Source organism: Sapajus apella, unplaced genomic scaffold, assembly GCF_009761245.1.
Source record: "Sapajus apella isolate SASKATOON/1434 unplaced genomic scaffold, GSC_monkey_1.0 scaffold106, whole genome shotgun sequence".
NCBI classification, from domain to species: Eukaryota; Metazoa; Chordata; class Mammalia; order Primates; family Cebidae; genus Sapajus; species Sapajus apella.
Genome location: NW_022437046.1, coordinates 4,391,472 through 4,415,722, shown reverse-complemented (window position 1 = coordinate 4,415,722; position 24,251 = coordinate 4,391,472). Strand labels below are relative to the sequence as shown.

General features: G+C 53.4%; 1 protein-coding gene across 2 annotated transcripts; it reads right to left on the bottom strand.

Moving 5' to 3' along the window:
• Window positions 1–7,284: 7,284 nt before the first annotated feature.
• SERPINH1 (serpin family H member 1) lies at window positions 7,285–18,594 on the bottom strand. 2 transcript variants are annotated; one of them, XM_032259100.1, is made up of 6 exons: window positions 18,337–18,594; window positions 16,889–16,932; window positions 13,718–14,382; window positions 11,318–11,416; window positions 10,974–11,206; window positions 7,285–8,290 (listed from the first exon to the last, which is right to left on the bottom strand). In XM_032259100.1, exons 3-6 carry the CDS (start codon window positions 14,337–14,339, stop codon window positions 7,988–7,990), a joined length of 1,257 nt encoding a protein of 418 aa, XP_032114991.1. In that variant the 5' UTR covers window positions 14,340–14,382; window positions 16,889–16,932; window positions 18,337–18,594; the 3' UTR covers window positions 7,285–7,987. The 2 variants fall into 2 exon arrangements, with proteins under 2 accessions (XP_032114991.1, XP_032114990.1); XM_032259099.1 differs by lacking the exon at window positions 16,889–16,932 and having other exon boundaries at window positions 18,337–18,518.
• Between the last annotated feature and the right edge of the window lie 5,657 nt (window positions 18,595–24,251).

Here is a 24,251-nt window from a genome sequence, read left to right as displayed (position 1 = left end):
CCTGTGATTCCCCAGAGTTTATTATTGACGTATTATTCTGGTAAGAAGGGGGAGTTTGAGGGGCTTCCACTTGATCATTTTGCCATAATGACCTTTATTCCACAGGTCTGGAGGCTCATATGTGAATTCTACCTGTAATTCCAATTATATATCATGCAAGTCAAAAATAATAATAATAATTGCAGAATGGGTTCAGCGTCCCACTGCACTTGTGTCAAAACTCCAATTATTACCTGACCCATCTGAGCCTTTACATAGCAACTTTCTGTGTCTTCAGGAATTAACATTAAATAGACTTAACATTAAATAGACTTAACATCCACTAATCCCTGAAACATCTGAGTATTTTCCTTTCACAGAGCACAATTCTCTGGTGAATGGCCCAGGACCTTTTGCAGAAGGCTGAAAGAATGACTCACAGTACGTATCTCTGGTGCTATTGAAGGGGCTTTCCTGAAGGGTACCAGCCTCTCTTTCATTCTAGGGACTTTGGGTGAGAAGTTGAGATCTCGTGGCTCAAGTCAGGCTTCCACTTGCCAGCTCTGGAGGGTTTGTGTTTGTCCGTTTGTTGGTTGTTTTGTTTTGTTGTTTCTGTTATAGAGATTAAGGGGAGCTGGGCATGGTGGCTCATGCCTGTAATCTCAGCACTTTGGGAGGCTGAGGTGGGTGGATCACTTGAGATTAGGAGTTCAAGACCAGCCCGGCCAACATGATGAAACCCTGTCTCTACTAATAATACAAAAATTCACTGGGCATAGTAGCACATGCCTGTAATCCCAGCTACTTGGGAGACTGAGGCAGGAGTATTGCTTGAACCCCAGAAGTGGAGGTTGCAGTGAGCCAAGATCATGCCATTGCACTCCAGCCTGGGCGACAGAGCAAGACTCCATCTCAAAAAAAACAAAACAAAAAAATAAACGAGATTAGGAGGACCTTAAAGGCTGCCCATCTGTTTGGTCTCCTTGGTCCAATTTGGCCCTTGATTGATCAGCCTTTGCTGAAGACATCAGTGGTCAGAACATGCTGATTGCCACCTGAGGTCTGATTTCCTAGGCAGTCGAGGGCTGCTTGCCCTCTGCTCCCCTGGGGTCCCATCATTTCCATTGAATTCATGGCCTCCGTTTCTATGATAGCATCTCCCAGCAGTACGCCCCACCCACAGAGAACAAGTGCTGCATCACACTTCAAAAGTGCTCCCCTCACCCATGTGTTTCTGGGTGCCTTGGTGAAGGGAGTGTCTTCCAGGCTCTACAAGAGGAAGTTAGGCATGTGGAGCTTAGCCAAGGAGAGTGAATGGGTCACATGGGAACAGTCACCTCAACATTCCTACCTCCCTTAGTCTTTGGATTGCACCTTCTATATTAAACAAGGAACTTCTGGCATCTCAATTTCAGTTAGCACAGGCCACTCCAAACTAAGCAAACAAAACCACTCCTAGCTGCTCACACCAGCACATTGAATATAGAATCTCAGGTAAATGTACCTATATTAATAAGTTCAGCCCAGTGAAAATCATATTCCTCCCTCCCTAGACTAGCACCCATAGAAAACATTCTCATATATTATCCAGATTTTTGCTGATGTAAGTTAGCAAAATCTTACAGTTCTTTTGATGTGTGTGCTGCCTCCTCCCAGACTTGACTCGGGAATTAGGCAGGCAAGGATCTAACCCATTACGGGGCTGGAGACAATGTGACTCGGACATGAAGAGAACTGGCCTCCCCTTAGGTGACAGATGCCCACCATATTTTGCTCCAGAAGCAGAGTCTAGTTTTCACCCCTTGAATCTGGACTGGCCTCATGACTAGCTTTAACCAGGATGATGTATAAGTGACATGATGCAGGCTGCAGAGCCCAGGCCTCAGATGGTTAGCTCTGGCCTCCATTCTCCCAGAATCCTGAGGCCGCCACGCCATGAAGAAACCAGGAAGAAGGACATTGTGGACAGAGACTCAGCATCAGCCAACCCAGCTATCCCAGCTGAGCCCAGCATCCAGTGATTGCAGTCATCTGAGCAAACCCAGACAATTAAGTCACTACATGTGGACGCCTGTTACTCAGCAATAAATAACTAAAACACTGCAGGGTAACTTCCAAGACAAGGTCGTTGCAAGGTCTTCAGGCAGGGCGGCAGGAGCCTCCACAGGTGGAGGAGCAGGGACTGCTTCTGCCACAAGGAGGTGCTGTGGAGTAGGGGCTGGTGGGGGAGGCCTCTAAATTGCCCAACTCTTTCCATATGACCACTGTCTCATCCTCATCGAGGTCAGTGCCCTAAGTTTCACCTGAGACAAAGCAGTACTGTGAATTCAGTTGATAAATTGACAATGTAGTTTGGCAACGGCAGCATCAAATTCATGTTTTAAGAAGTCAGAAGGCTGGGCGTGGTGGCTCACCCCTGTAATCCCAGCACTTTGGGAGGCCGACGTGGGCGGATCACCAGGTCAAGAGATGGAGACCATCCTGGCGAACGTGGTGAAACTCTGTCTCTACTAAAAATACAAAAATTAGCTGGGCATGGTGATGCATGCCTGTAGTCCCAGTTACTCTGGAGGCTGAGGCAAGAGACTCGCTTGAACCTGGAAGTAAGCCGAGATTGCGCCACTGCACTCCAGCCTGGTGACAGAGCAAAACTCTGTCTCAAAAAAAAAAAAAAAAAAGTCAGAAAATGTGGCTCAGCGCACCCTCCTCTCCTGAGTCTCCCTGCTGAGCTTTTGACCTCTGCTTATACCAAGAGTGGGTAAATGGAGAAATGACATGGAAAAAAAGAAAGGAAAAGAGCTGTCCACTTCTCAGTGTGCGTCTTTTAAATACAAAGTCACTTCATTATTCTTGCTGGAGCAGCCAGGTGGGTCAGTGTGAACTGGGTGCCCCCGAGGGATGGGACGCTGGAGACGACCACGTGGTAGAGCTGAGTAGACTGAGAAAAGTCACATTGAGAACACGGAAGAAAGATGGTAGCAAAATGCATGAAGGATGGTGTGTCTCCAGGGCACCTGGAGGGATACTGCTGTGTGTGCTGTCACACTTCTGACTAGGGGCCTGGAAGGTTCCCTGGGGGTGGTGGTACCCTTTGAAATAGGTCTTCAAGGATGTGGAGGACTCAACAGGCAGAGATGGGAGAGGCCTGGGACCAGGCAGAGGAGACAGCATGGGCAAACAGAAAGGGAGATGGTGAGAATTGAGAGGGGCTGCAGAGGGAGCGGGAGTGGCAGGACAGAGGACTGGGAAACTGGGAGGGGTTGAGTGGTGAGGGCCATCTGCCCTGCCTCTAAGAACAGTCCCTGACCCGCTGTGTGCCTTATCACATAGCAGTTCCATCCTCTGCCTCCTACTTCCACCCTCCTCACCGGCCCCTTCCCTGTTCTCCAGGGTCACCCTGCCCATCTCAACTGCTGCACCTCTATTCCAGCTGTTCCTCTCATCTGGAATGCCTCTTTCCCTCTTGCCATCCGGCTCTAGCCCCTTCTTCCAGGAGTCTCCCCTGATACTTCAGCCCCTCCTGCACCCGAGGCACTGTGGCATCATGGAAAGGATCAGACTTGTCACAGCTGCAGAGAGGTGGGCTCAAATCCCAGCTCTGCTGTATGATCTTGAGTCACTACCTTCTCTTATTAGTAACTATTAATAATAATTATTGGTTATGTGTTTGCCAAGTACCATAGATTACCTCATTTAACTTTCACCACAAGCTTATGAGGTAAGTACTGTTATCATTTCCACCTTACTACTGAGGAAACTGAAGCTCAGAGAAGGTAAGTAACTGACCCAAGGTCACACAGCTAGGGAGTGGCAGAGCTGGGACACCCATCAGGTCTATCAGGCTCCAACACCTCTGCTGCTAAACACCACAGCTCCCTCTGGACTGCTTCCTTAGAATGAGCATTTATTAGGCACCTCCTGTGTGCCGGGCGTTGTGCTAGGTGCGGGGATGCAGCAGGACACAGGCAGACAAAGGCATGCTCTCGCAGAGGCCACAGCTGGAGTGTCAGGAGGACAACAAGCCCCATACTGCAGGGGCAAAGATGGGTGACTGCTCCCTGCAAACTGTGAAGTATGGAACTCACACACGTCAGTAACTTCTTCTTCCTCCACAGCCAGGAGACCTGGGTTTCCATGTGGGCCAAGCTCTGCTATTGGACTGCTGAGTGGCCTTGAGCTGGCCACTTTACCTCTGAGCCCCAGTTTTCTTGACCATAACATGGGGTAGGAATAGCTACAGAAGTCTGAAAATTAAATGGAATTGGCCAGGCGCAGTGGCTCACGCCTATAATCCCAGCATTTTGGGAGGCCAAGGCAGGCGGATCATGAGGTCAGGAGTTCGAGACCAGCCTGACCAACATGGTGAAACCCCGTCTCTACTAAAAATACAAAAATTAGCTGGCTATGGTGGTGCACACCTGTAATCCCAGCTACTCAGGAGCCTGAGGCAGGAGAATCGCTTGAACTCAGGAGGCGGAGGTTGCAATGATCTAAGATCATACCACCGCACTCCAGCCTGGGCAACAGATGGAGACTCTGTATCAAAAAAAAAAAAAAGAAAAGAAAGAAAGAAAGAAAATTAAATGAAATCATACATGGCAGTGCCGGGCACACAGTAGGCACTCAGGAGAAGGCAAATCCGCATCTCCCCACTTGCATCCACATCTGGGACCCACACAATCCAACAGGCTTGTTATTTCTCAAGTCTTTAAGAAGCACCAAGGTGAGACTGACAGGGTGATCCCTCCAATGGCCTCCAGGTGGCAGGAAAGCTCTACACAGGGCTGTGATGGGCCACAGGGCAGCATCACTGGCTTGCCCAACCTCTAGCCCCCACCCCACCCCTAAGTCACCCACCTCTGCCACCTGCACTGCTGCTCCCACACCAGCAACCCCAGTCCTCACTGACGGGGGTGTTTGAGATGCAACAGCACAGACCTCTTATCCCCCGCCTCACCTGAGTCGGGAGGGAGGAGTGTGGCCTCAAGGTCCCCTTTGGGCAGTTCCCTTGGTGGCCCCCACACCCAAGCCTGGCCTATCACTGCCCATTCCCACTTGGTGTGGGAGCTGTCACAGGCTGAACTTCAGGGCCAGGTGGCCTGGGTTCCAGGAGGCCTCTCCTGCCCTTCCTCTGCAGTGAAGCAACTACCCAACCGATTAGGATCAAGTCCCAGCTCTGCCCGCACTGACTGTGGGGCCTCAGGCAGCTCACTTAACCTCTCAGCCTGTTATCTCACCTGTAAAATGGGATAATCCCTACCTAGCCAAGCTGTGAGGAAGCTTGGATAAAATTGTACATATCAAGTACTTGTAACACAGGAGGAGCAAAACACAAAGGAGTACCAGCTGGTTTCACTAAAAGCATCATTCTGATCCAGAAATGCCTACTTCCCCTTTAAGGCAGCCCACATGCCACCTCCTCCTGGGAACCTTTCTTCGCCTGCCTAGGCAGTCATGGCTTCCTCCTCTGGACTCCCAAAGCCCCGGAAAAGGCCCTTCTAGAACAGCCCTTTCACTCAGCAAATGTTGTAATGCCTTGTATATGCATGACGCTAAATCTAGGTGCAGGACTTATAGCGATAGACAGCCACAGACCCTATCTTCATGGAGCTTCCATTCCAGGAGGGGAGGCAGGCAGGGAAGTCGTAAGTGGGTCATTTCATAGTGCTAAGGCATCAGTAAAGTGAGGAAACAAGGTAGAGAAACTGAGGTGGTAGAGGGACTGGTTATGTGGGGTAGTCAGGGAAGGCCTCTCTGAGCAGACATTTAAGCTGAATCCTGGATAAAAAATAGCAACCCTGCAAACATCTAGAACTACCTGTCAGGCAGAAAGGACAGCTAGTGCAAAGGCCCTGGGGCAGGGGGACAGGCATAACACACCTGGAACAAAATGATCCAGGTGCCTGGAACACAGTGAGCACTGAGCACCCTGGTCCCTGTCCCTAAGTCTCCACCTCTAGACGAACCCACTTGAGGAGAGAGAGCTAAATGATTGAGCCACAGCATACAAAGGTCCTGGGACTCAGCAGTCTTGCTGAAACTCTGTCCTGGCAATGACAGGAGTAAATCAGCTGTCCCTTCTGTGGACTTATGTACCTCTTGGTGGCTACTGTTGGGATTGCTCAGCCAGGTAAGGGGTCCCTCCCTGAACCAACAACCCCAGGTCACAATCTTTGGCAGAAGAAAGCTGGAAGTGCCCAGAGAGAAAAATGACCTGCGCAAGGTTAGGTGGCAGCAGGCAGCAGAGACAGGGCTCTAGCCCAGTATCCTTTGCTCCTCCACCTCTCTGGCCCCTGGCCCCATCCTCTCCCCCTGAGGTATGGTGTCAGGAGCCCTAAGGACCATGAGGCATCCAAATGGAGGACTGTGTTGGGGGCCTCCTCCCCTGCTATAGATCCAACACTTTGGGCCACCTAAGGGCAAGGATCCCCACAAGCTCCTTCCTTCCAAAGTCCAGCCTAAAGCCAGGCAACTTACTAAATGTGTGCCTGAATTTGTACCTGTGGCTTTGGATGTGGCATAAGTTAGCTTAGAATGAAAGGCTAGGGAAGCTGGGCATAGTCCTGGCTCATACCCATAGTCCTCCCTGTAGTCCCAGCTACTCGGGAGGCTGAGGAGGAGGTTCGCTTGAGCCCAAGAGCCTGAGTCCAGTCTGGGCAACATAGCAAGACCCACCTCTAAAATAAGGGTAAAGAGCCGGGCACGGTGGCTCACGCTTGTAATCCCAGCACTCTGGGAGGCTGAGGTGGGCAGATCACCTGAGGTCGGGAGTTCAAGACCAGCCTGACCAACATGGAGAAACCCCATCTCTACTAAAAATACAAAATTAGCCAGGAGTGGTGGCACATGACTATAGTCCCAGCTACTTGGGAGGCTAAGGCAGGAGAATCGCTTGAACCCGGGAGGCAGGGGTTGTGGTGAGCCAAGATAGCACCATTGCACTTCAGCCTGGGCAATAAGAGCAAAACTTCATCTCACACACACAAAAAAAACAAAAACAAAAACAAAAAAACGGATAAAGAAATAAAGAAATAAAAAATCCCTTCGGGCTGAAGACTGGCTCCAGCTCCAGTGCTCTCATTCAGGGCCTGTAGCCACTTCTCCAGGGCTGCCAGAGCCAGAACCATTTCCCAGATCAGCATGGAGTGCACCTGCCACTGGGCACTGTCTGCACAGTGATCTGCCAGCATTCCAGGGCCTGATATGAACCGTCAGTATCCAGCCTGCCTTAACAGGAGACCTTGTGCCCTGGGAAGAATGGTGTGAGAATCTCCTGATCCAATCTTCTTCCACACTCCAACAAAATTTCATTGGAAAAGTTTTATTGAAAAAAAAATTGTACAAATAAGTTCTTGGTTCGATAGCAACAAAGGCTCATGTTCCCCCTTCCCTCCCCATCTTTGAAGAACTGAAAAAGGAAGAAACAAAAACAAAAAGTTCATCCCCACGACCCCAGACACGATGCTTCTTGACCAGAGTCTGCCCAGAAGCCCCTCCTGTGAGCTCTTTCTCGATCCGCCTCGCTGGGGCCAGGTCATTCTGGGGGTGTCTGGTCCCAGGGGCTGCAGCACCTAGTTTTGTAGTTGGGAGAGGTTGGGATAGAGCTGGGGAGGCGGCCGAGGTGTTTTAGTGTCAGGAGAAGAGGGCTGGCTGACCCACCTAGCTCAATTTGGTCTCACAGGTGAGAAGGTACTTGGCTATAAATATGAACGCTGATTGAGGCAGGCTTGATCTGGGACTCTGGGGGCAGGCAAGATGACTATGGCCCAGGTCCCACAGGATGTGGAGTTTCTGGGCTCAGCATCATAGTATCTGGGGCGCATGTCCAAGCAGAGTGAATTCTAGCTGGGAAGGTCCGCTCGGGCACACGGGAACCCTGGTCTGTTTTTCCACCCCCACCCCATGGAGTATCCAAGGCTGGTACCTCACCTCCCCCCAACCCCAATAGCACCCATGTGTCTCAGGAGCCTTCGGCTGCTTCCTGCCATCCTGTGTGCACCCTGAGGCCCTACAACTCGTCTCGCATCTTGTCACCCTTAGGCCGGACCAGGCGCCCAATGAACAGCAGGGAGCCGCTCTGGGTGTCCCGCACCAGGAAGATGAAGGGGTGGTCGGCGTAGAACAGCTTGGGGTTGCGCAGCTCCTCACGCCCGTAGATGTCTTGGTCAAAGGGATTGCCATCTGTGTCCAACTCAAAGGCGGTGGCATGGAACACGCTGGCCAGGTACAGGTCCTTCTTGCCTGACATGCGTGACAAGTCTGCCTTGTTCTTGTCAATGGCCTCAGTCAGGCCCAGCCCAGCCAGGTGTTTCTGTGGGAACAGGGGGGTGTACCAGGTGAGGCCATGGCATGCCAGGCTCCTCCACCCTCACATCCTCCACCCCATACCACCCTGACCGCTTCTCAGAGAGGAGAGAACCCCTCCTTGGCCACCTTCTGTGTGCCACGCATGGTGCTTGGCACTTCAAACCATGCTTTCTCAGTTTTCACTGCAACCCTACAAGGGCTTCTAATTCCCACTTCACAGATGAGGAAGCTGAGACTCAGAAAAATAGTTGAATCCTGGATGACAGGGATGGGACAACAGCCACTGGAGAAGGGGCTGGGGAAGGATCAGGACCAGGCTGGGAGGGAGACAGTGACCCCTCTCCAGGAACTCCCAGTGTCTACAGCACAGAGAGTGTATCCCCCGCACTGCCCAGCTACAGTGCAGGGACAGGCAGCATGGCACCACCCAGGCGCTTATCTGGAATGCCCATGTCCTGACCCCAGCCCAGACCCCCTGAGTCAGAATCTCTGGGAGTGGGCATGGATTCCTTCTCACAAACTCCCCAGGTGCTTTCTTAGCATACTCAAGTTTGAGAAATACTGATCAAGGAGCTATGTCCACATCACTCTGGGGCTTAAAACCTTTCCAGAGTGACAGGACGCCTGGAATTTGCTTCAAAATAATCGGATGCAGAGGGGAATTGGTGGGTAGAGATGGATCACTATTGGCCATGAGCTGATAATACCTGAAGCTGGGTGATAGACACTTGAGGGTTATTATACTAATCTACTTTTAGTTTATGTTTCCAATATTCCATAGTAAAGTTAAAACACACACACCTTTCCACGGCTCTGCACAGCTCTTGGAAGCCAATCATAAGCCCTTTCACATATGACCTCTGCCTACCTGGCAGCCTCCAGCCACATTCCTCGGCACGCCCACCCCACTCTCCAGATGGCCTCAGTGAGCAAATTATATCCTCGATGGCCATCCTGTCTCCCATTAGGGCTCTTTAGAAACCACTTCTTGGCTAGGCGTGGTGGCTTACGCCTATAATCCCAGCACTTTGGGAGGCCAAGGTGGGTGAATCACAAGGTCAGGAGTTCGAGACCAGCCTGGCCAACATGGTGAAACCCTGTCTCTACTAAAAATACAAAAAATTAGTTGGGCATAGTGGCGGGCACTTGTAGTCCCAGCTACTCGGGAGGCTGAGGCAAGAGAATCGCTTGAACCCAGGAGGCGGAGGTTGCTGTGAGCCAAGATCATGCCACTGTACCCCAGCCTGGGTTACAGAGTGAGACTCCATCTCAAAAAAAAAAAAAGAAACCGCTTCTTTCAGGAAGCCTTCCCAAGCCCACAAGATGAGTGGTACCTCACTGGGCCTTCCTGTTACCAGTCTGGTGCTGCCTGTCTCTCCCACTTGGCACTTGGCTTGGAGCTCCCTGAGGGCAGGGCCCATGTCCAGGGCTCTCCCTGGCTCTCAGTGCAGGAGAGATGACAGTAAAGGGCTGCGGGCTGAGTGAATGGCAGCGTCCAGGGCCCAGGATTCTGCAGGATAACCTCCACCTCCCTGGCACGGCCTGAGGTCCTAAACCCAGGGGGTCCTGAGACAGGCATTCAAGGTAGGCCCAGCTCTTCCCACCCTGATGACCTTGCACAGGTCATCCGCCTCGAATTTCCCAACTCAATCTACCCCATGGACTGGGGGGTGCTGTCTCCACTGTGGGTTCCAGGAAGACACCAGAGGAACAAGGGGAGAAGGGGATGGGACAACAGCCACTGGAGAAGTGGCTGGGAAAGGATAAGGGCCAGGCCCAGGAGGGAGAGTGACTCCTCTCCAGGAACTCCCAGTTTCTACAGCACAGACCAGGACAAGCTCCATTTGTCCCTGGTTCGGTGCCTAAGCCCCATTTCGTCTCCAGCTTTCTCTCTCCAAGCTCTCCAGGCAGTAAGTCTGAATCGATTCTGCCCGTGAGAACCATTTGTGGCATCTAAGGAAAGAATGACACAAAAGTTTCCTGTTTTGAATAAGTAAAAAATCTCTCTCTCTTGATTGACAAAAAAGGCCACTATTATGTTTTTACCTTGAGGTCTAATTGCAACTCCGCCACTTATGGGCCTGGGGAACCTTAGGGAGTTACTTACTGTTTCTCTGTGAGCCTCTGCCCACCACCCAGGGTAGTTGCGAGGGAGAATCTCGAGCATGTGTGTTAAGTTTCTGACCACCTTAGAAGACCCACAGCTACCAGTCTTATTATTGCATGGTAGATAATCCTCCGGCTTGGACAACCTGTAACCGGGGGCACTTCAGACCTCAGAGGCAGTGCAGTGACCGAGGGTTAGCTCTGGTGCAAGATGTCTGAATTACTAGCTGTGTGACTTTGCACAGGCTACTTAACCTTTCTGAGCCTCAGTTTCCTCATCTCTAAGATCAAATTTATAGTCCCATCTAATAAAGTTGTTTTGAGGATTAATAGAATTTAATACATGTAAAGTGCTTAGAAGAACGCCTAGCCTACAGGAAGTGTTCCGTTATATTTAGCTGCTGGTATTATCGTCATTTTCCCAAGGGCAGGGCCCACACCTCCTGCCCCAGCTTATCCCGTCACAGAGCCCAGCACTGCCTGGACATCCAGGGAGGCTCGGGACAGACCTGCTGAATTGGTGAGTGGGATCTCCCCCTGGCTCCAAGCCCTGCAGGCCCCAGGGCTGGGCCACACCTTACCTGCAGGTCATGGGTCACCTCCACTACACCCTTGGGCAGGGAGATGGCAACAGCCTTCTTCTGCATCTTCCCCATCCAGATCTTCAGCTGTTCTTTGGTTAGCAGCTTTTCAAGGCGCTCGAGGGGCTCCACATGGTGGGGCATGAGGATGATGAGGCTGGAGAGCTTGTGGGCCAGGGGCATCTCCACGATCTGCAGCTTTTCCTTCTCGTCATCATAGTAGTTGTAGAGGCCTGGGAAAGGAGCGGAGAGGACACTGAGCACCCTGTGTGCAGGGGTGAGTCAGACCCCAAGTACCCTTGGACCCCCACCCACCTTGACACCCTGCTCCTCCCAGCACCTACCTGTTCGGTGCATCATCATGACACCCACAGTATAGGAACGAGTCACCATGAAGCCACGGTTGTCCACCATCTTGTGATGGAATTTCTCATCCCAGTGTGCTGTAGTTGGGGCAGAACACAGGGTCAGAGACACGTGGCCACCCCCAGACACAATCACAGCCCACAGCCACCCCAGATGCAGACCCTTGATTTATCCCTGCCACAGGTCTTTGCTCCATTCTTTTGGGCCCAGCTGTAGCCCCCCTCCCCCTGAGTACCTAGCCCACGGAGTCCACGTTCCTAGCTTTGGGAAGGATCTTGGCCCCAGGACATGCCATCTGAGGACGTGGCTCCCTACAGTCACTGCCTGGCTGCTCCCACGTGGCAGAGAATTAATTCCACCCTAGCTCAGTCACCTCTATGGCCACCCCCAGCTCTGGCAATTGTCAGATATTTTGGAAATGTGCCCTGAGCTGGGCTTTCTTCCCTGCCTGGTACCTGAGGGACAGTTGTGCCCTGGGCAGGAAGTGCCCCGTAACTACCCGTCATTTTTTTTTCTTTTTGAGACAAGGTCCCACTCCGTCCCCCAGCTGGAGTGCAGTGGTGCAATCATGACGCACCGCAGCCTTGAATTACCAGGCTCCAACGATCCTCCTACCTCAGCCTCCAGAGTAGCTGGGACTACCAGCATGTGCCACCACACCTGGCTAATTTTTTGTAGAGATGGGGTTTCGCCATCTTACCCAGGCAGGCCTTGAATTCCTGCACTCATGTGATTCACCCTCCTTGGCCTCCCAAAGTGCTAGGATTACAAGTGTAAGCCACTAAGCTCAGCCCACTCTTCATTTTTTTTCTGCAAGTTCTGTCTCCATGACCAGAAAATAACAACAAAAAATGCCTGAGAATTAGCTGGGCATGGTGGTGCGTGCCTGTAATCCCAGCTACTCAGGAGGCTGAGGCAGGAGAATTGCCTGAACCCAGGAGGCGGAGGTTGCGGTGAGCCGAGATCGCGCCATTGCACATTGTTACCATTGCGCCTGGGTAACAAGAGCGAAACTCCGTCTCAAAAAAAAAAAAAAAAATGCCTGAGAGTGGCCTGAATGCTGCCTTGCTCACAGTCAGACCCGTGTTCCAGTCCAAGCTCAGCCACTGACTCTGGGAGACCTCACCTCTCCTAGTTTGGTCTCATTTGTAAAACCAGAGTTACTTCATCCTCACAGCAAACTGTGAAAATAGTACTGTCTGTCTATGTAGGTACTCAAAAATATGGATTAACCCCATATCTAGTCTTCAACTGAAGACAGAGGCATCTGGGCCTGAGGCCTGGCTCTGCTTCCTCCTCTCTGGGCCTCAGTTTCCTCACTGTGAAAGGAGGACACTGCCTGTCCCCAAGGTTGCTTTAAGGATTCTGGGTCTTGGCTGGGCACGGTGGCTCACGGCTGTAATTCCAGGGCTTTGGGAGGCCGAGGCCGGCAGATCACTTGAGGCCAGGAGTTTGAGACCAGCCTGGGCAATGTGGCAAAACTCTGTCTCCACTAAAAATACAAAAATTAGCTGGGCATGGTGGTAGGCACCTATAATCCCAGCTACTCAGGAGGCTGAGGCAGGAGAATTGCTTGAACTCGGGAGTCCAAGGCTGCAGTGGGCCATGATTGTGCCACTGCACTCCATCCTGGGTGACAGAGTGGCTCCATCTCAAAATACAAATAATTTTTTAAAAAAGAATTCAAGGCCGGGCGCGGTGGCTCATGCCTATAATCCCAGCTCTTTGGAAGGCCGAGGCAGGTGGATCACGAGGTCAAGAGATCGAGACCATCCTGGTTAACAAGGTGAAACCTCGTCTCTACTAAAAATACAAAAATTAGCTGGGCATGATGGTGCGTGCCTGTAGTCCCAGCTACTCGGGAGGTTGAGGCAGGAGAATTGCTTGAACCCAGGAGGCGGAGGTTGCGGTGAGCCGAGGTTGCGGTGAGCCGAGGTCGCGCCATTGCACTCCAGTCTGGGCAACAACAGCGAAACTCCGTCTCAAAAAAAAATAAATAAATAAAAACAAAAAATAAAAAATAAAAAAGAATTCAAGTTCTTTCTCTAGCTCACTACTGAGGCTAAATGGGTTACAAAATTTTATTCATTCCAAGATATACAAGGACTAGCACTTGGAAGAAATTTGGTCGAAATACATTCCATGGAGTCCCTCTGGGGTCTCAGTTCCCTGAATCATTCCTTTAGACTCTGCTACCTGTCTCTGAATCTAGTTTCCAGTCTGTACCAAAAGCTGAATGACAGTCCTACTCCCTGGGTCGTTACAGCATAAATGAGAGGCAGTGAAGGATGGAGTGCACAGAATGCTGTCCTAAGTCTTGTATGGGGGACCTGGGAGGAAGAGGGGGAGGAGGACCCCTGAGCGCGGCCCCGACTCACGCTTGAAGAACATGGCGTTGACGAGCAGGGCGCCGTCCGTGCGCTCCACGTCCTTGGTGACCTCAGGCAGCTTGCCGTCGGTGGTCTGCGCGGCCCACTCGTTGATGGACTGCAGCGCGCTGCGCTTGTCGCGGAAGTTGATCTTGGAGTGCTCGCAGTTGTAGTGCTGCTTGCTGCTGCGCACGAAGTCATCAGCGAAGCTCACTGAGCTGGGTCCGTACAGGCGGCTGCCCAGCTTCCAGGTCACGTTGCGCGCCGTGGAGTTGCTGAGTGAGCGCAGCAGCTCGCCCAGGCCGGCGTGCACCTCCTCATCGCGCAGCTGCTCAGCGCTCAGCACTGCCTTGGCCTGCGACGCCGTGGTTGCCTTGCCACCCAGCGACACGAGCCCCAGCGACGATGCCACCACCACGGGCGACACCAAGATGTTCTCTACCGCCTGGTCCTTGGCCATGGCCTGGTACAGGCTGAAGGCCAGGCCGGCGCTGCGCTCAGCCAGTGTGGCCGCCTTGGGGCTCAGCCTCTCCGTGGTGCCAGGAGCTGCTGCGGCTGCAGGTTTCTTCACCTCGGCTGCCAGGGCCACCGCCAGGAGGCAAAAAGCGCTGAGAAGCAGGAGGGAGCGCATGGCTGGGAGGTGGTGTGCGTGCACCAAGGTGGACCTGTGAGGGCTGCACAGACAGGGTGGCCTTGAAGCCCATGGCCTTCCTCCCCAACAACCAACCCCAGCCCTCTGGCTGCCACAAGTATGCTGGAGATGGGGGCAAGAGAGCCCACAGTCCAGTAATCCCATACCTCACTCCGGGCTGCCAGCCTCTCAGGGCTGCCAGCCTCTCAGAGACCTCTGTGATGTCCCCACCCAAAGGAGGGCTCCCAGCCAGTGACCACCAGACCACCTTATCGATTTCCTGCACCAGCCAGCCAACATTTCCACTTTGTGTGTTTATTACATATCTATTTCTGCCCCTAAGTAGGCTGTGGCCTCCAGAAGGACAGAAAATCTAGCCAACCTGATTGCCACTATATCCCCCGTGCCTGGCACACAGTAGCCTCAGCTCTTCCTGAATGAAGCTAAAACAGGGTCACTTGGCCAGACCTGGGATCCTCATCAGGTCAGCCCTGATCTCATATGACCCTAGGGGCCCTTTTCCAGTGAGAAAAGGCAGCAGCTAGGGCTGAGAGTCTGCAGGAAGCCCAGATGCCTGGGCAAGGAATGAGGGACAGAGCTGGAGGGCTGTCCCGCCCCCATGCCTTTCATTCTGTTCTGGGATGTTAATGAGTCACCGGTTGGTTCACTCATTAAATGGAGAGCTCAGACGCTCTGCTCTGCTGCCCCAAGGGTAACCTTGAGAAGGCGTGTGTCCTGTGTCCACTGGGCCTCAGTCTCCCTTTTCCAAGCTGAAGGGTCCAGGTCTCCATGCCCAAGGCCTCTATCTGGGCAGGAGCTTGGCATGCCCATCTGCCCACAGTGTCCCAAGTGCAGATGGGAAATCCCCAGGACAGAAGCTCCTGGGAAACTGACTCCTTTGAAGACCCAGTGGGGGTGGAGAGGAGGCTTCCTGACATAGCACAAGGACAGGATACTAGGGAAGGGGGTGAGTCACATACAGCTCAATAGAGCAATGACCCCCTCCCCCATCACCAGAAGCTGGCCAGATGTGCACTCAGCCTCCAAGGCAGCTGAAGCCACGTCAGACTCCAGTCGGCTCTCCCATCTGACAGCCACAGCCACACAGGCCCCCTGCTCCACTGAGTCAGGGTTGCCCTCAGGCCTTCTCCCCAAGCTCCAGCAGTAGCAGTGGCCCTAGGACAAGCCCCAGTCCCCTCTCTGGGGCCTCCAATTGGGACAGTCTCTTCCTGGGATACTTCCACACTCCCTCTCTCGCTTCAAGCCATTATCCCCCTCTACGTCAATGCACAGGAGAGACGACAGGGCAAAGGGAAGGCTAGAAGGACCCCTGGTGGAGGCTGCGATCCCACTGCTCTGATGGATTCCGACTCGTGGTCATCCTTGAAGAAGACCGAGCTTTTGAGATCCTGGTGGAAGACCCTCAGGACTCTGCCTGCACTGGATTTCTGTGAAGATTCTACTGTTGCCATCCCAAAAACCTGAACAGGTTCCCCCATCTCCCGGGACTGCCACCCTCCTCAGAGCTTTGAAGGTGCAGTACAAGAGAAGCAAAGGGCCCAAGGTGGGGAGAGGAGGGAAGGCCCGGAGATCTACAAATGCCTGGAAGGAAGTGGGAAATCTGAGTCTCGCGCTAAAATGAAGGGAGGATCTTGGGGCCTAGAATACACCCCAGGACACCTTTCTCCCAGCCCTGCCTCCTTCCCGGCCAGAACTGGAGCCTCAAAGGCAGTACGATCATATAATTTATTGCACAAACAACGACACTTATGAGAGTAAAATGGGGACTACTAATTATTCTGCCAGGACAATAGGCATATGGCCACCGTACTCAAAAGCCACCTCTGATCCAGACCAGCGATGCTGGGGCTCAGACCACGGCACAGGCCGCCAGCCTCCCTTCCCCGAGGAGGCAGCCGAAGAGCCCACCCTCAGCCATGCCACGTGGCAGGTACCATCTTGACAGCCCCCCCCCCACCAGCCAGAACCTCAAAGGACTGGGAGGGGCTTCCAAGCAAGCTCCAAATAACTGGTTTGGGATTCTTCAGGCAGCCCGCTAGGCTAGGCCCGCAGCAGCTTAGCGCCAGCTTCTGGTGGTGACGTGGCAGGCAGGAGGCTGAACTATCTCCACCGGCCGGCAGAGGGGGGCTTCCAGCCTGGGAAGCAGGCCTGGTTCAGGTCCCAGGGGTGCCACGCATTAGCCAGGGAACTCCAGGAGCCTTCTTTGGCCTTAGTTCCTTTCCCATCTGCACATGGATCCCTGAAGGGAGATGCCCGCTGGGGAGAAGGGTGGCCCCGTTAAACCCAGCAGCAGGAACGGAGGAAGGCAAGTTACTGCAAGCAGCCCAGCCTCCCACAGCCCAGCCCATCTTGCCACAGAGAAATGCCAGCCCTCGGGCCAAGGTTAGCTGAGTCCCACAAAGAAAATACAAGATTGCCTAGCCAGGGTGGCGCCCGCAGCTAGCCGGACTGAGCAGGGTCTGGAAGGGCAGGGGAGGAGATGACGGGGGCCATCAGAGGGTCTCAAAAACTTGAGGGGTCTAAAGTACCTGGAAACTGCCTCAGAGGGAGGTCAATGCCTGCCTTTTTCATTCTGAAAAAAAACAGAAGAGTGAGGAGGATGGGAGCCGGCAGAGGAGAGGAGGTGAGGAGGCCCCTGATGCAGAGGGAACAACCAGTTCCCGAGGGACCTTGGAGATCGATCACCTCACTGTTCAATGGGAGAAACTGAGGCCAGGGCAGGGGGCCACCCCAGGTCCCTCGGGATAAACAGGGGTCTGCCTTCCTAGCACAGGGCTCCCTCCTCTCAGAAGCACACGGAGGCCCTCCTGAGGGCTGCATCGGTGTCCTGTTACACAGCCAGTACAAAAAAAAAATCTCTGCTGGGAATCCCGGTGACAGAGGAGACAAAGGAGGGGACAGGAAGGGGGATGGGTACATAAACCATCTGAAGGCAGGAGGGTGTGGCCCCGACTAGAATTTCATTGAACCAAAGCCCCCTCATTTTCCCCCAGGCCTCCATCCCGGCCCAGCAGCCCAGAGGGACCAGCCGGGAACCAGGAAGAGGAGGGGCTGGGACTCTCCGCCAGTCTGGAAGTGCATTCATTCTCCTTCCTCCTCTCCAGCCACCTCAGGAATGTCTCTAAGCTGGGGGGCAGGGAGCCACAGCCTCTGGAAGTGAGATCCTGCAGTTTAAACCCTTCAGTTACTCCAAGAACCCGGTGGCAGTGGGCAGGAGAGACTCAAATCCTCCTAGTCAGCCCCTTAATCCCCGGAGCTGAGCAGACCCTAATGACCCCCACTCCCTTTTTCCGAGGGGAGGGAGCCTCGCTGGCCAAGTCTTTCCTTTTGGCTGCCATCATCTAGGCTGCAAGCTGCTCATCAGAAATTGAGCCACTGTCGCCCACTTCTATCAGAGGACACGGACCCCGAGAGTCAAGACGATTTCACCTCTTTTCCCACCACCCTACTACCTTCAGGAGGCTGAGATGCCCTCAGCAAGCCTGTGAGGAGCCTGGGCCACTAATCACTGCTGCCCCTGGGTCTCAACCCCAGAAGGGAAGGGACCTGGAACTGCAAGGCCGGCCTGTCCTCCCTGTCCCTGATGGAAGAGGCGCCAGACTCCATCTCCTTCCTCCTGCGTTTGCTTCCGCAGAGGCTGTGCTCTCAGCCCCCAGCCCCCTTTACACCTACTAAAGGTCTCTGCCACCACTAACTTCTAAGGGTCCCTGCGCTTTTCCCCAATCCTCCGAGTGCACGGGCTCCCACCCTGGCTCGGACCTCTGCCCTAGCCCTCAGCTGATTCCATCACCAGCCAGCCCTGGGCTCCCGATTCCAAACCCTCCAGCGGCCCCCAAAGTGCCGGGAACTCCAGTTTGCAGGCTCTGGCTTGGCCCCCAACCCTTGGCAGGGTGCCCTCGCCCCTCTCACTCCCTTGCGCACCCCCGGATTGCTCGGCGCTCCCGCAGGCCGCACGCGGGCGTCCCCCGCCCCTCACCTGGGTCGGGCTGGGCGGGCGCCGGGACGGGACTCTCGCTCTCGAGCAGCGACACGATTCTACTCTTCGCCCACTCCCCCGCTCCCGGTATCTATATATGGCAGTCCCCACCCCCTCCGGCCCGTCCCGAGAAACTTCTGGAAAGTTGGAAACGCTTCCGGAGGGCGCCCCAGCTCCGTCAAAAAAAGCCAAAGACCTCCCCCAAACCTTCCCGGCCCCCGGCCCCTCCCTCTGCCGGCGCCTCCCGGCCCCTGGGTCCTACTGCCCCCCTCGGCGGCCCGGGCTGCAGGGCCCCGGGAGTCCCCACCGGGACCAGCGTGTCCTTCGGAGTACGAGTCTCCTACCACTCCCCAGGCTCTCTGCACGAGCCAGCCCACTCCTGATCGCACATTCCTTCAGGCGCCCCTTTCCCCGCAGGGACTTTGCCCCGAGCAAAGCCATCGCCCCTTCTCCCCACTCTCCCCGATTTTCAAGGTGAAACATAATTGAGTTCGGGGTGCACCCTTCTCCCTCTCAGGGGAGATTGTCAGGCTTCGGAAGGCAGCGCCCTTTCTTCATGCTTGTTCATCCAAAAAAATGTCAACCTCAGCGATGGTCGGAGGTAGAGGGAGCAGACCAGCCCCGGTCCCTGCCCGGCACTGGGAAAGTTCAAGTCTTGGAGTAATAGAGGCAGAGAAGCCTAGGGAACGTCAGGTGGTCTGGCTGGGCTTGCAGGGGTGCACAGGAAGAAAAACCTGGCTCCACTGAGCAAGGTGCTGTGTGACCCAAAGCAGGTTACTTTCCCTTTCTGGGCCTCTGTTCCCTTGGCTGTGAAATGTGGTGTTAAGTCATCCTTTGCTATTTTCCCCCCTCTCTCTCTCTTTCTCAATCCCTGTCATCTTGGCCCTCTCCCTATTGCAACCCCTCCCACAGGCCTCAGGTCTCACTGTCAATTCCTACCCCACCCTTGCAAACTGATAGCCGCTTGACCTCTGAGTTAAGCTAGAGTATTCATTACTGTTCTGGGTGCTGAGGACACAGCTGATACCTGAGTCCTAGCCCCGTGCGATGTCCATCTGAGGGGTATGTGTGGGTTAGTAGGGAGCTCAGTGAGGCAGATTATTTAGCAACCCCCCCACACACCCAGTCCTCTTTAGTAGTTTAATGATAGACCTTGGATGGAAACAGTATGGAGAGGAAGGGACAGGATAGGGACTCTTCATTCATTCATTCAACAAATTGTGTGGAGCATCTTCTTTCTTCTAGGTGCATCCCTGGATCCTGGAGAGGAAAAAATCCCAGCACCCAGCAAATGAGTCAGTCACCTGGGTCCCTGCCCTCCGTTAGTGCCTGTGGGGAAGCCTGGTGGATGTGACAGACCTCTCTGTCTGGGTAGGCTGCTGCTGCTCAGAGTCTTTTGAGTACAAGAACTGTGGGAAATCTCAGATCCCAAAAGCTTCAGACTCTGTGATTCAAGGTAAAACAATCAGAGATCACTTCCACTGAAAGCCCCCATGGAGTCTCTGAATCCAGCTAAGGATTCTTAACATGTTAAAATCTCAGAGTTGAAGGATTCTGGAATAAATGTATTAAAGATTCAGAGCTGCAAGGCATCTCAGAGGTCAGAGATTCCTGTCTGCAGCCCCAGGCAGAAGCCCTCTCTTCAGTATCCCAAAATGGCAAGCACCCAAGCACCTCTAAGAAGAGAGAGTTTACCTCCTTCAGAGGCAGCCCCTCATTCTTTTTCAGGACAGGTCTGATTATTAACAAAACCTCCCAGCCTTGGCATAGTGTCCATCTCTTTGAGGTGCCTGTCATGGTTCTCTTGTGCTTCCTCCTGCCTCAACTGTATATTGCTTTTAAAGATAAATCCTAGGCCAGGCACGGTGGCTCATGCCTGCAATCCCAGCACTTTGGGAAGCCGAGAAGGGTGGATCACCGGAGGTCAGGAGTTTAAGACCAGCCTGGCCAAAATGGTGAAATACCATCTCTAATAAAAATATGAAAACTAGCCAGGTGTGGTGGTATGTGCCTGTAATCCCAGCTACTCAGGAGGCTGCAGCGACAGAATCACTTGAACCTGGGAGGTGGTGATTGCAGTGAGCTGAGATCATGCCACTGCACTCCAGCCTGGTTGACAGAGAGAGACTCCATCTCAAAAAAAAAAGGCCAGGCACAGTGGCCATGCCTGTAATCCCAGTACTTTGGGAGGCCAAGGCGGGTGGATCACCTAAGGTCAGGTGTTCAAGACCAGCCTGACCAACATGGAGAAACCCCGTCTCTACTAAAAATACAAAAAATTTGCCAGATGTGATGGTCCATGCCTGTAGTCACAGCTACTTGGGAGGCTGAGGCAGGAGAATGACTTGAACCTGGGAGGTGGAGGTTGCTGTGAGCCGAGATCGTGCCATTGCACTCCAGTCTGGGCAACAAGAGGGAAAACTCCGTCTCAAAAAAAAGAAACAGAAAAAGAAAAGATAAATCCTTGTTTATCCAAGGAGGCCTCCTGAGTCCCAGGCCAGACCCCACTCTCGGCTCCCCACCCCCACATTGGCCCTCAGGTTTCCTTGTGACTTGGTCAGTGAGCTGCGAACAGGGCAGAAACAAAGCGTGCCCATCAGTGCTTGCAGAATGGAGAGGGTGGCCCGGGCTTGCTGCAGGTTCAGATGTCAAAATCCCAATGAGACATCCTTCCTCTGCGCTCTTAGGTTTCTTAACTCTCTTAGGCCCCACCAGCACCTGAGGGGGAGGCTGAGAGTGCGGTGACGGTCCCCTTTTGTCGAGGGATAAACAGAGGCTCATGCTGTTAGATAGACCCAGAATCATGGGAGGTCACAGGAGAGCGAGTGGACCTACCTTTACAGACAGGGGAGCTGAGGCCTAGGGAGGGCTGGGTCTGAAGGCCCTTGGCTGGACTCCCTGACCCCCACTAATCTCCTCTGTGGCCTATGCCACCGCATTACCTCTGTTATCATCCTGTCTTGTCAGTGAATATCGCTGGAGACTGGAAGGGCAGGGCCTTTTCCTTGTCACTCTGAGTCCCCAGCTCCCAGCAAGGGGACAGTATGGAAGAGGCACCAGTAAGCATGGCCTGCCAGGAGATGAGAGGTGGCTGTCTGAGTCTGCTGTGCCCCTAGCACAACCTCCCTGAGGAAGGAAAGGCAACGGCTCCTTTAAATTTCCATGATCAGCTCACACACACACAAAAGTCAAGAGCCTTTGCCACAATATTCTTAGCTCTGAGCCCAGCCCAGACTGACTGTGGCCCTTCCCCCACATTCCAGGCAGAGCTTTCTGGGAAAAGCACTCTTTTAGAGGGCGGGGGAGAAGACTCTGATAAGCAGGTCTCAAGCATTTCGCCTGTGGAGTCCTCCAGTGCCTTGCTTCCCTGCAGGAAGTGGCTCTGCTGCCCTGCACATGGAGGCCGGCTGGAAATCCTCTAGGTCCCTAAGTCCCAAAACGTGTGGGCAGCAGGAAGTAGAAAACTATCAAGTCCAACTGCATCCACCCTATACAGAAAGGAAAACAGAGGCCCAGAGAAGGCAGGAATTTACCCAAGGTCACACAGCAAATCAGAGGTGGAGCTGGGCTGGACCCTGGACTCCCAGCCCTCTTTCCCCCACAGCACCCTCTAATGACGGCGGTGGGGCGGGGAGGAGATGTGGGCCCAGTTCTGCCAGGTCCTGTAGAAACAGCTTTCTTTGGCCCTAGGGGCTAGATTAATTCAGTCTTCACCCCATAGGATCCTAGGACAAAACCAGCAGCACGGTCACATTTACTATCATATTCAATCCTTTCAGGTAAGGAAGAATGTTCCTATTTTCAGCAGGAAGAAACTGAGGATCAGGGAGTCTAAGCGGCATGGTCAGGGCCCCACAGCAAGCCAGAGTCAGAGCTGGGTTTTGAATCAGGTCTGTTTATGGCACGTCCATGGGAAGGCAGGGAGTGGACGAGAAGGAAGTGACATTTATGGGGCATTTTGCTGCTCCCAGGCCCTGTGCTGGGCACTGTCAACAGTGTCTCGATTTTAATTTTAGAATGTTAATAGGAAGGAAGTTTAATCCCCTTCTTTTTACATTGGGATAAAATTGGAGCCCAGAAATCTCCGGCAGCCAGTCCAGGGTCTGCCCCTCCCTTGGGAAGCCAGGGCGGCTGTAGACAGCTCTTCTGTGGGATGCTGTCCAGGAGCCAAGAATGTACTCTCAGCCCAAAGCATGAGTCAGGAAAACACGATTTCTGTAATCTCGGATTCTCTCTCTTGGAACGTAGGGCCTTCCATCCAAAAAGGGCTGTCCTGCAGGCTGCCACGCTGGAGGGTGGGCATTTAGTCAGTGTGGGGGTGGGTGAGCACATGATTCCTCCCCTCCTCCTCCCAGAGCAGGCCCGCCCCCATCCCTCTGCAATCTTAATGCTGAGCAAAGCCGCATAGGAACTCCAGTGCCTTCACCCACATGCCTGACACAGTACCCAGGAGACACAAGCCCACTGACGTGCTATACACACAGACGCCTGTGCACCCACCCACATGGGGCACACACATGGCACCCAAGCAGCCCTTCACACAATCCATGTACGAATATGTCTGTGTAACTCCAGCAGCCCAAATGAACCCCAACCCCTACAGAAGTGATTGCTAAGTATTGACATATACATAGGCTCAGCTTCCCTGCCCCCGGCTCCCAGCTTCCCTCTCTCAGGCCTCCTCTGGCAACCCATGGAACCAGCTCCAGTGTCTGCAAGGCCAGGCCTGAAGGGCTGGTGGGATGGAGGACGTGTGTTAACTTCATCCCTGCCTTTCTTTTCCCTTCTTATTCTCCTCTCCCTTAGGTGCTGCTGAGCTTCTAACAATAGTGATGCCCAGGTGGGCTACAGGGCTGTCCTCCCTTGTCTTAGCATCCCTGACACTCAGAAGAGGTGCTCCTGCCAGGTGCAGTGGCTCATGCCTGTAATTCCAGCACTTCGGGAGGCCAAGGTGGGTAGATCACTTGCGGTCAGAAGTTCGAGACCAATCTGGCCAACATAGTGAAACCCCGTCTCTACTAAAAATACAAAAATTAGCCAGGCGTGGTGGCGGGTGCCTGTAATCCCAGCTACTCGGGAGGCTGAGGCAGGAAAATCACTTGAATCCGGGAGGTGGAGGTTGCAGTGAGCCGAGGTGGTATCACTACACTCCAGCCTGGGCAACAGAGTAAGACTCCATTTCAAAGAAAAACAAAGGGGATTCCTGAGTTCTGACCCCCCGACTACCCCACCAAACCAGCTCTACTGTGCTTCAGCCCGGTGCAGCCCTGCTGTGTTATGGGTTGCAAAATGCCCTCACTTGGGGATTAGGGGACCTGGGATCCTGCCCCAGGTCTGCCACTTCTTGGCTATGTGCCCATGGTCTAAATTCCCCTTCTGTAAAATAGGACTGATACTCTGCAGAATGATGAGAAGCACAGATAAAATCAACAATAAGAGAGAACTTTGTGAACACTAAGTGATTTGGGATCTCCACTCCACACCTCTGCTCACATCTTCAGCAATGGTCAAATCCTGCACAACCCGTAGACACCACCTCTGACCATTCCTGCTCTGTCCTCTGAGCACTGTCCTGTCAGTTCAACTCACACCCGACCTTGCACATACACACAAGGTTAATGAAGGGCTGTGACTGGAGTGGCGACTTCCCTGGGGAGGCACAGGAAGGGGATAGTAGTCTGGAAAAGCAGGAGAAACCCAGCCTGGGAGTCAGGAAGTCTGTGTTGGGATCGGTCCTGGCCACCATTCACTGGTGACCTTGGAAAGTCACTGCACCTCTCTGCACCACAATTTCCTCATCTGCAACATGGGATATGAGCAGGGTCTGGAAGAGTTTGTAGGATTTAATTTTAAACAGCAAGAAGAATTTGTACACACTCCTGACAGGAGGAGAAATTGGTACACTCTTTCTAAAA

Coding starts and splice junctions, on each gene's coding strand:
- SERPINH1 (XM_032259100.1), bottom strand. CDS start 14,339: ATGCGCTCCCTCCTGCTTCTCAGCGCTTTTTGCCTCCTGGCGGTGGCC. Junction 11,417..13,717: donor CAACGCCATGTTCTTCAAGC/GTGAGTCGGGGC, acceptor CCCCAACTACAG/CACACTGGGATGAGAAATTC. Junction 8,291..10,973: donor AGGTGACCCATGACCTGCAG/GTAAGGTGTGGC, acceptor CTGTTCCCACAG/AAACACCTGGCTGGGCTGGG.